Genomic DNA, 11,409 nt, shown 5'->3' with positions numbered 1-11,409 from the left:
CATATTTGGTTTTGTGCAGGTTCATTTAATTCATCTCTGTAGCCACAAAGAATAACTCTTCTTTTTGGTTGTTTCAGACAGTACAAATAACATCTATAGAACATATTTCATTGTCTCAAGTCCAGGGGACAGTCAATCTCATAGGGCTGACAGAAAGCCAATCAAGACGTGTTGTTTGATTAACTTCCAGTCAATAGCAAGAAAAAGAGTTTTGCAGAGACATCAGACATAATGAAAGCCTGTAGTGGAGAAGAAATGAGATTTTACAAATGCTAAATGTTGTGCAGCTTGACTTAGTGACAGGTAAGCCAAGAAGATACAACACTTGCATACCAGTTTTAATTGCTTTAAAACATTGCATTTGCATTTAGTATCTTGCCAATGGTATTCCACATGTTGCTAGTAATGCCAGTACAGAATAAACTGGGATGCCAGTTTAGGCTGCATGTTTAGGAAACATCTGCTTTTACTCTCTAGTTCCACATCTGGAGTTACAAAAATTATAACAATGTCTAACTAAATGCATTAGGATATGCAGAGAATTATGCTTCCACATGAATGCTAAGTAGGAGAAGCAGATGATCTCTTGAGAAACAATGATCTTGGTTTTATGCAAATATGCCTGCTAAAAATGAATGAGAGAAGAGGAATATAGAAATGGATGATACAGTAATACAGTAGAGCAACCAGAATTATTCTGAATAGATTTTTCTTATAAAGATTTTCATGAGGTGTCAGTTGTAATGCTCTTAACACTACCATCAAAGTATGCCTTATCAAAATGTACATCTTTGCTGCTGCATTTGGGTTCACCCTATTTAAAATTGAGACAAAACACTTTTTTGTGGTGTACTGAAATAATCATAAGACATAATCATAAGAACACATAGCAACCCAGACTAAATGGTTTGCAAAGACTTGGTCATAGGTAACAACAGCCTGCTTATAAGTGTGCCATTTCCTTTGCCAAACTAGCAATTGATGGAGGATATGCATTTTTCCTTTTCAATTTTGTCTCAACTGCTGAAATCCAAAGCAGGCATCCAATCATTCAGCAAAATAAGACATACCTACTGTTGTGCAATTGGCAAGCTATTGTTTTCTGTTCTTTTTCTAATTAATGTTTCATGTCAAAACATCCCTAAATCTTGGAACATGTACAAATTTCAGAACAATTATGATCAATGTGAAGGGCTCAAATATTACATTTAATGCTATTGCCACATGGAAAGAATAAACACAAAGGTATTTATTGGGTTAAAATTATAACAACTGAAAACTAGAGAGACACTAAAACTGGAAGTGCTATGAATTATTTTTGGAATGAATGGAAATAAAGCTGGCAGATGAGTAAACCTCATGAACTTCGGAGCTCAGGCATGATTACAAGTGTGTGTCTTGTTTGTGCTTCACATACCATCATAGAGTGGCAGGTTAGCTGCCTCTTGGTCTACCCTTAATAATTGCAGTGATTGAAAAGTAACACTTCCTTAAACCATACTGCTCTTGGAGAAGGCTGACTGGCAAGTATTGTGGCATATGAGACAGTATGGCCCCATCCTATCTGCATTGAACTGGGGCAGTACACAGTACCTTTGGGGTTGCAAAAGCACTGCTGGGGAAGAAGTCAGCCCTTTGATTTTGTTCTTAGAAATGCAACCAGCAAGGATGTGTCATTTATATCTGTTGCTGCTTTTTATCCTGTCTTTCATGAGATGGTCTGAGCTTTTGCTGCATGCTGCAAGGCAGCTCTGCAAATCAGATTGGATCATCCGGTTCCTCCCACCACGATACTGCTCTGCACAGCAGGATGACTCCAGGGTGTGACTTGAGTGTTGGTCAGACACCTACCTGCTATTGGCAACCAAAATCTTTCTACTGGTTTCAGCAGGAGTAGGATCATGATGTTGATCATATCATAACATTGATGACATCATACTATTGCTTCTTAGGAAAAAAGACCAAGCCTCTTCAGTGATGAAGCTAAAATTCAAGTGGCAAAGAACTTGGCAGAGAGGACATGGAGCAGTTGAGGCTACAAATAGCCTACCTTATGACAGCGTGTATGGCTTGGCACCAACTTGTATTGACACCTGCTTTATCTGCAGGAGAAGACAGGATTTCAGCTGAGAAGGAGGACAAGGGCAACAGATTGTGGAAGACAGGAATACGTTACACCATATGTCAAAACAGGGTTTGAGATGCCATGACAATACAGACCTGTGAGAGGTGGAGTCAGAAGCTCCTCAAAAGTTACTTCATGTAATTTATGGTTAAATCTGATGCATGAAGGCTACCATTCAGAAGACACATCCACCCATCCCGCTTTCTACATAAAATGTCTCTCTGATTAATGTCTTCTGAAGCTCACTCTAATTTACCCCTGGTCTGTTATCATTAGTATAAGCTGTAGATGCTGCAAAACTCCCCGGAGCCCTCTAACTCACACATGATCCAGGCCACTACTCTGTTCAGCACTTTCATCATGGCAGAAACAACAACAAATTGAGTGGAGAAAAAAATATCTTCAGTGAAACCACATGGATTCCCATTCCTGTAGCAGGCAAATCGATTCCCCTTTGAAAGACTTTAAAAAATTGCTTCAAAAAATGACCTCATAGGTCTCCTGCTCTAGTAGAAGACAATGTAGCCTCTTTCAATTATGTGATACACAACACTGAGCTAGGGCTAGGGTGTGATCCTAGTTAGGGAACTTAAACTGTGATTGTTTGTATCAATGTAGGTAACATGAGATTAGGAGGCCCTGCGCAGACACAGCAAGGGCTGCTGCTCAGCAACAGCATGGGACCTGAGCTACACCTGAGACTTGTGGGAATGCTACTGAGATCAGGCAGGAAACCCAGCTGAGTCTGCCTCAGTTACCCCATCTTGACCTAGGCACCTCTCCAGGCTGGTGTGCCTCTGTCAGTGAGTGAGGAGGGATAAAAGATTGATTAAAATTCAGTTACAGAAATGACAAACTCCCTTTCTTTCACCAGTTCAGGTTACAACACGGTATCACTGTTTCTCATACCCGCACAACATGAAAAGGTAAAGGAGGTAAAGGATGACTTACTGCAGGGGGCCTAAACTTCTTCCAGTGTCATTGCCACTGGGGAAGGTGTTTGTGACACAGTCTCTATTGCTTTGACTATTGGAGAGTAAGGGTCACCAGGAACAGAAAAAAATCACACCTCCTTACAAAGCCTTCAGTCTCCATGGTGCAGCTTTGCCTATGGAGAAGAGTCTCCATTTGGGAGGCTCTGGGAGTTGATGGTCTGCGATCCCTGGGAAGGTGGTCCAATCCTCTCTGTGCTGGGAGGTGGGCCCTTGGGATTGGAAATACTCTTCTTTTCACAGACAGATGTGATAGCACCAATACCTAGGTATTACTGCAGTTGGAGGAGCAGGAAGCAGCAGCCTCCCTGGGCAACCATGTTCTATATCTTGTCCAGGGAACAAGGAATGGGAAACAATGCAATTTGCTGACCGAACCTGCCCTTGGGAGCACTAGTCCACCTAAGTTCAGACTGTACCTGCTCTACCTTGAATCAAGTCCAGTCTCCTAGGTGCCAAAGCAGGAATTATACGGTAGCCCTGGCAGTGCTACTTCATTCACTTTGGGTGTTGGTGATTAAAAACCCACCCAAATCAAACCAAAAAACTGTGCCTGCTGCTATCATTTATTCTCTTCTCTTTTTTTAACTTTTTTTCCTCTTTATACATCCTGAGCTCCCCAGGAGCTGCCAGCTCATGTGGTAGGAAGCTGGGAGGGAGGAGCTGGTGCTAGCAGTATCCCAGCAGAACACTGCAGGCAGGCAGGCCTGGAAGGAACACACCATTTTTGCAGCTGTTGCATGTTGGGAGATCTGTGGCTTTAGATTCAATACAGAATAACTGCATGAAATTACCTGGCCTTTCTTATGCAGGCTTAATGATCTGATTTTTCCACCCTTGGTGTTAGAAAAGATGTGAGTTTCTCAATTCTTTTTTTTGGGTTTTTCTTTTGTTTCCTACTAAAAGATGCCCACTCTCCTTGGTGGAAATAAACTTATGTGTATACTGCAAGCAAGAAGCCCATTTTTCTGCTGAGATGTGAGGAAAGATTGGCAGAAAGGAAAGGAAGAGGTCAGTAGGTATTCTGCATGCATCTAAAAAGGATGTAGGTGCAGGGAGGAGAGTGGGACCACCAATGGAAAAGGAATACAGTGCATTCTGTAGGTAAAAATACTTATATCCAGATAAGATGTGATTAACATTGATACATATTAAAAGCACAAAGCTTCTTCACTATATTCTTTTACTAATATATTAACTTTATGTTTATTTTCTTTAAAGGAGGTCCTTATTTGTTACATGTAAACAGCAATCTGGAAAGAGAGCAAACAATAGCCATTTCTGTGGGAATCCTTCCCAAATCAGTAAAATAAACTCTGACATTATTTAGAAATCTGACTGGTGACATAGGGTGTCATATGACACTTGTTTGACCAGATCCACCAATTTCAAACTGTTTATCATGTTTCTTCTGCAGACCAGGGTATGCAGTAGTCCCTGAGACACAGAGTGCAGCAGTATGGTATTACACTAGCAAAATAACTCTGCTTGGATTTAATTTGCCACTTTCACTGCATGCATTTCAGATTTCTTAATCAGCCATAAAAGACTTGGATCTCCCAGATCCATCACTCACTTGTGGAGTTCTTGAAATACGAGGTTTATGCAGTAATCCACCCCTTTAGGATAGAGGGCGACCAATCACAGTCCTGCTGCAGTGAAAATGATCTTTTCATCGAAACTAGGCATCACTACCAGAAACAAGCCGAAGGATTTCCAGAGCTGCTAAGCCGCTTCCTCTCACGCAACGAGAATCTTTCTGTCCTTATTTTTATAGGTGCAATTAGGCAGCTCGCGTACTGCTTTTTTTAAACTTGGCTGTTAAGGCACGACAAGAAATCTTAACGGCAAAGTGCGACAAGCGAAACACTGCAATTCGTGGGTTTTAATTTGGCCCCGAGAAGGGGGCCAGTTCCTTTGCACCTAGCACAAGCTCAGAGACTTGCCTTTCCTCGCATAAGGTTTTCCCCAAGCTATAGCTAGCGAGAGCGTTATCTCACAACAAGTGCTGAAGCGGCTGCCGTCCCTATAGAGATAAGAGGAGTTCGGGATCAAAGGTTACCCTCTTCCAGGACTTGAAGAGATCCAGCCTGGGCAATCCCTCTCCCACGAGACAACCACCCCCTTCATATCGTACACATTTGTTAATGACGAGAACTCGGAGAATTCGCGCAGTGCCCCTGAAGGTGCACCTGCGGAAAGCGGAGCGGCTGCAGAGGAGGGCCGGTGCTGCCCCACAGCCCTGGGTGGCGGCCGGGGCCTGCGGCGACGCCGGGGGTGCCGTGCCGTGCCGGTTGATCCGCGGCAGTGGTGGCCGCCGGCAGATGGCCCCCGCCGCCGCCCTCTCGGGCCCGCCGCAGCGCCGGGGGCTGAGCGCGGGAAGGAGGGGCCGGCCTGCCGCGCTCAGTTTCTCAGCCCGCTGTCCTCCTCCTCCTCGGCTCTCCTCTCCGCGGCGGGGCAGGCGCGATGGCTTCCTGAGGGTGATGCTCCCTCGCGGCGGCCGCCGCCACCTCCTCCTCCTCTGCCGCCGGGTGCTCGGTGGGCCCGGGCGGGCGAGCGGGCGGCTCCCGGCGGCTCTCGCGAGCTGAGGAGGCCGTGCCGGGGTAAGGGCGACAGCCCTCCCGGGGCGAGGGCAGCCGCCACCGCCTCCTCCCGCCCACGCCTGAGCCACCGGTGCCGGGCGGCGGGGAGCCGGCCGTGCAAGAGGGAAAGAGGGAGGGAGCGGGCGCGGGGGCCGCCGTGAGCCCGGCCCGCCGAGCCTGACGGCTGCCTGCGGGCCGCTCCTCCTCTCGACATGCCCACCCTGGCCGCGCCGGCAGCCGGGGGCGTCGTGTAGCGCGGAGGGAGCGAGCTCCACGGGGCGGGAGAAGCCCCTTCCCTCCGCCCGCGCTCCCCGCAGCCGCCGCGCGCCCGCACCACAGAGCGGCGCGCGGCCGGCCCTCCTCCCGCTCCGCGCTGGTCGCATGCCCGCCGCGCCTGGCGGAGGGGCGGCGCGCCGCTGAGGCAGCGCCGCTACCGGGTACCCCCGCCGCCGGGCAGTGGCCGCCATGGCAGAGGAGAGCTCCGACGTCCCCAAAGAGTTGATCGGTAAGGAACGGGGCATGGCTGCGGGGATGCAGTGAGGGCGTCCCCGGGAGGAAAAGGTGTTGTGGGAGGAAGGGGTGTGTGGGGGGCGCAGCTGGGAGGCCACCGAGCGCGACCCGGGCTGCGGCGGTGCCGGTGGGACGGATGTGAAGGGACTCGGGGGGCAGCGGCGACGGGGGGAAGGGTGTCTGTGGGGCCGGTGGGAGCTTCGCGGGGGCTGCCAGGGGGAGCGGGGAAGGCTCCGCGGGCGCAGAGAGGGCTCGGCAAGGAAGGCATAGGACAGATCCTGGAGGATTCTCAGGAGCCGGCGGGGGGCGGCGAGGCCGCGCCACCGGCGCTTGGCCCCGCTGCTGCGTGCGGGGAACGGGCATGCGGGGGCTGCGGGCCTGAGGCGGAGAGCGGGGGGGGCGGCCACCCGCCCGTAGCCAGCAGTCATACCCGTGTCACCGTCCTCGGGCAGAGCGGTGCTCCGCCCCGGGACCACGGTGACAGGCGGCCCCGGCCCGGCTCCCAGTGTGCCTTCCCGCCGGCACTGTCGGAGGAAAGGCCAGGTGGTCGCCAGGGCCCTGCGGGGCTGGCAGATGGGCGGTGGAACTGCCCCGGCCCGCCAGCGCCTCCCGCACCGCCGCCCGGGTGGGCAGGTCAGTTCCCGGGCTCCTTCAGCCTGACGGCACGGGCTGAGGCTCCTGGATCTACTCTGGCCATTATTTTTTTTATGTTTTCCCCTGGGTTTTGCATAGTTTGGGACTCGTGTTCCTACATATGTACAAGGGAGTGATGGTATTTGTAATTAAAGTTTTATGGCCACATAGACACAAGCCCCCATGTTGCGTGATATATGCTTAGGAAATGATAGAGGATGATAAGGACCCTGAAAATGCTGTCCATGCTATTGGGGAGGTTTTGATAAATGGATCATTAATCCTGGCAACTAGTGTGATTTGGAGGTAATGGCTATGATGCCCCTGTGCTGCCATGCTCAGGCCAAACTTCCTTTGGTTTTAGTTGCAGTTTTGCCTACTGAAGAGAGATGGAATGATTCCACCACCATTAGAATAATTTAAACTGCTGCCTTAATGACAGAATGAAACAGAAATTTGTCAGGCAACAAGGTACACGTCGCAATCCCGAAAGCAGTCCTTCAAACCATACCTAGATCATTTACATTGTTGCATTTCCTTCAGTTTCGTAGGTAAGCCCGGTAGACGTGGCAACCGGTTTCAGCGTTTTATAAAATACTGGTAAAAACCTGGATGTATGGTTGCAACTGCTGTAGATTTTTTGCTGTATAGACAGAAATAGTTCTATTTTGTGAGTTTTTTGGTGTTTTTTTGGTTTTTTTTTTCAAGTATGCAAACCACGTGGTCTGCTTTAGTCTACATCTTACTACTTAGAAATGATGATCTGGGAAGAATGCTGAGAGTAGCTATGGTCAAAACTAGGAGCTTTTTCATTTTTAAAACAGCCAGACATATTTGAGATGCTAATACTTGCTGTGATCTGCCCTATACTCTGGTGTCGTAGGTGAGATGTGGTGCATATTATGGGGAAGACTAAAAGTGAGCATCCTCACACATCCACTCCTCTAGAGGCTTTTGAATATTTAAAGAATTACTTCCCAGTCCCAGTTCCTTACAGTCCCCAAACTTGCTTTGTCAAGGGCTCTTCTGTGGCATGTAGATCTGTTCATATAGATTGGGTTATTTTCTAGCAGTATTTTGTTGCCTACATGTTAAATTTTAACATTTTGAATTGTTGTTTTGGTAGTAACCCTATGTTTTGAGAAGAGGATGAAATAATGTGGCTAAATACTTAGTGACTGAAGTATGGAGATTAAACTGGGGGTAGGAGCATTTGAGCTGTAGTTTTTGTTCTGTTACTCACTTCCCATGTGACCTTTGTTAGGTCTCATAGGTCAATAGTCTTCAAAAAAACCTTCTTTTACTATTGGCTTACCTGTATCTGCTCTTCTGAGGTGTGGATTGCTGAAGTCTCCAGCATTAGAAATGGATGAGCACTTTGAAAGATGAGCCTTAATGTTATGTTTCCACCTCTGAGCCTGAAAAATCACTTTGCAAGTCCACTTGCCACCCAAAATGTAAGGAAGTGTCCTCAGTCACATAGGGATTATCTATGAAATCTACTTATTAACTCTTTGAGAAAGCATTTCTAGCCTTTTCTGGCAGATAAAGCCATGGAGGGAGCTGACATCCTGACACTTTGCAGTCTTGGGTCCCGGGCCCTTTCTCTCCCTATGTCTTACTAAAGTAAGAGGGCTGGAGATGAGAGTTTGCACACTACTGCCATGTGGGATGGTTAAGGGAAGTGGGTTTCCTCATGCAGACATATCAGAACAAAATCCCTTGCCTAGGTGCAGGCACTTGGTGCTATTTTTGGGAGAGCAGAAACTGACAGACAGAGGCTGTGGGTGGAGGTAAAGTAGGAGATGCCACAGTAATACCTTTCCTTCTGCAAGGAGATAGGACTTCATGAAAAAAAAAACCCTGTGGGGTCAACTTGCTTCTAGATCCCCAAGCAGGAACAGAAAGACCAGATTTAGGCATTAGTCATGGGAGGGGAAGCCTCCGGAAAACAGTTCACATCAAACTGGACTTTCCCCCCGGGCTTTGCTTACCTGGCTGCTCGGGGAACTTGCAGTCTGGCTCCCGACCAAGTGGTTGCCCAGGGAGCCAGCCGCGCTGGCTGACTGCCACGGGGCTGTCGCGGCTTGGGGCAGGCAAGCCGCTGCTACCGAGGAGCTTTTGTTTCCTGATAGGAAAATTAAAATTCCTGGGGAAAACATGCCGATTCTGCAGAAAGAGCTCTTTCTGGTGGAGAGTCGCTCCAACCAGGCGAGTTTCTGACTTGCACACCCTCCTGCCCTGCAGGCAGAATGCTGGGGCCTGGGCTAAACATCCAGGCTTAATAAATGGTGTGTTGTTTGCACTAAGGCATTCTGACTACCGGATGAAAGTTGTGCAGAAAAGTGTTGTACAGAGCACTATAATTAAAAGCCTCAGGAAGAGCCCATTATCTTCAATTTTAGCCTTTAAACTTCAGTCTGCATGAGTGTAAAGTGTGTGTGTGTCTGCGGAAGGTGGAGGCTTGCCTTTCGCTAGTTGTAATGCTGGAAATAGGTTAATGTGTTTAAAAGATTTCTTTCTTATTCCTTTTCTGAGAGGGCTGGAGAGTGAAACTTAAGGAAGGTGCCAAACTGGCTCTTCTAGATGAATTCAGTTTGTCTCCCATTTACATCAGTGTCAGTCATTGTATAAGCTTTCTGATATGGGTCCCTGTGTATACCTTCCCTCCAGGCCAGGATGCAAATATTTAGGGGAAAGGCTGCTTCATTTGTCACTTGGCAGAGACCATGTGTAACTGTACATGCATATACATGTTGCAACAGTATGGCAATCAAAGTAACTTTTGTGTTGGCACTGCAAGGTGGTTACATTGTCATTGGGAGCTGGACTAGGACCAATGTTGACTTCCTTAGCATCCTCTGCAGAGCTGTCAGCTGTTCATATCTAGAAGTCTACTTGGTTTGTTTTGCAACCTAAATATGTAGAGGACAAAATGTGCAAACACTTGCTTTTCTGCTATCTGACCTATTTGGTCTCTCTGATATTAACAACATGTAGCTAAATTTTTTACAATGCAAGAAGCTGATTTGCTCTAGTAAACTTTTCGGGTTTAAAGGATAGCAAGTGAGGAATTTGTTATCTTTTCCTAGAACAGAGCTGAGCAGTGCAAGAGCTTGTCTTGAGTACTTTTGGTGTGTAAGTAATGCTGGAAAGAAAGATCAAATTATATTTAGAATTCTGGCATATGAAATCAACAGTCCTATTGTAGCAGACATAAATTACTGTGTAGATGATTAACTTACAGAAGTTGTACTTTTGTTAGGTTGTGTTTAGTACTGGTACATGTGCATGAGAATTCCATCAGTGTGAGCAGTTGAACAACATAGCTTTGAGTCTCCCTGAAAATTTGACAGTAGTGTCTGTTTCCTTTTCATGTTGACACTAAAGGTATTTAATTGTTTCTTTTATTTCAGAAAGTGTCAGGGATGTTATTGGGAGGAAAATTAAAATTTCAGTCAAGAAGAAAGTAAAGCTGGAAACCAAGGGAGATAAAGTGGATAACAAAATATTGGTAAGTATGATAAAAAGATTCTGATTATATATGTGAAGGAAAAGACAGTGTATTTTCAGTGGCATTAATTCTCCTTCAGAAAGATTCCTTGAACTTTGTGTGTGCCGTAAGATACACATACCACTTATTTTCCTACTTTCTTGCTAGCTTGCACAGCAAGTTGATGTGCAGGCATGAACATGTATGCACATGTTTACTGAGTTATTCTTCAGAGTTTAGGGTATTGTGTTGTACTCTCATTAGAATATGTTCTGTAATAATTTGCTGCTTTTGCTGGTTAGATTTCCCATTACATGCACAGGAATTTTGAGTGGAAAAGGAATACAAAATGAAGCACGTAGAATTATTTACCTTTGAGAATCTTTTGAAGCTGTTATACAGTGAAGGGTAACTGTAGAAGTATTGTGCTTTTTGAACTCATATGACTATTTGTATGTTTAAATATTCTCTATTAAGTTATGCATATGCATTTTAAAAGAAATGCTTAATATGTGGTCCTCAATTGCTATTCCTAAAAGTGTAGTGGAGGAAAATGTTAAACTAATCTCCTTTAAGTATGTTTTCCTGTTTTCTCATGAATATTTTTTCTGACCTCTCTTGATAAGAAGAAGCTGTGGCGATGAGCTTGTATGCTTTCATACTATCTTGAATACTTAGATTCAAGAGATGGAACTTTATGTCTTCATTCTTGTGATACCACACTACTGGGAGAACTAGAGTAATAAACACAAATAAGTATAGTAATATGGTAATATTTCACAAGATATTTGAGATTTGGTGTTTTGTGTCTGTAAAAATGCCACTACATATTTGAAAGATTAATGGACAAAACTATTTTTACAGATTTTAGGTACATTTCCCATGCAGATCTCTTTTTGTCTTTAAAAGCTGCAACTTGTTAATCAGTTCTGAATTATCTTCACAAAGTACACGTTGCATATCCCTGGGCAGTAAGATTGTAGATAATGGTGTTCTTTACAGCAAAAACAGCTACTTAAAGAATCTGAAATATTTTCTGAGTAGTATCTTGCCACGTTTTATGTAGGTTTACAG

The 11,409-nt window shown here is 45.9% G+C and overlaps 1 protein-coding gene across 7 annotated transcripts in view; it reads left to right on the top strand.

The window, feature by feature from the left end:
- Positions 1-5,527: 5,527 nt before the first annotated feature.
- CARMIL1 (capping protein regulator and myosin 1 linker 1) overlaps positions 5,528-11,409 on the top strand; it is a 212,858-nt gene continuing 206,976 nt past the window's right edge. For all 7 annotated transcript variants that reach the window (XM_061995599.1, XM_061995601.1, XM_061995598.1 and 4 more), the window contains exons 1-2: positions 5,528-6,204; positions 10,259-10,356. In XM_061995599.1, coding sequence (XP_061851583.1) covers positions 6,165-6,204; positions 10,259-10,356 — 138 coding nt within the window. In that variant the 5' untranslated portion in view covers positions 5,528-6,164. The remainder of the gene's footprint in view (positions 6,205-10,258; positions 10,357-11,409) is intronic.

This window comes from Colius striatus, chromosome 4, assembly GCF_028858725.1.
Source record: "Colius striatus isolate bColStr4 chromosome 4, bColStr4.1.hap1, whole genome shotgun sequence".
NCBI lineage: Eukaryota > Metazoa > Chordata > Aves > Coliiformes > Coliidae > Colius > Colius striatus.
This window is presented reverse-complemented; position numbering and strand designations above follow the sequence as displayed.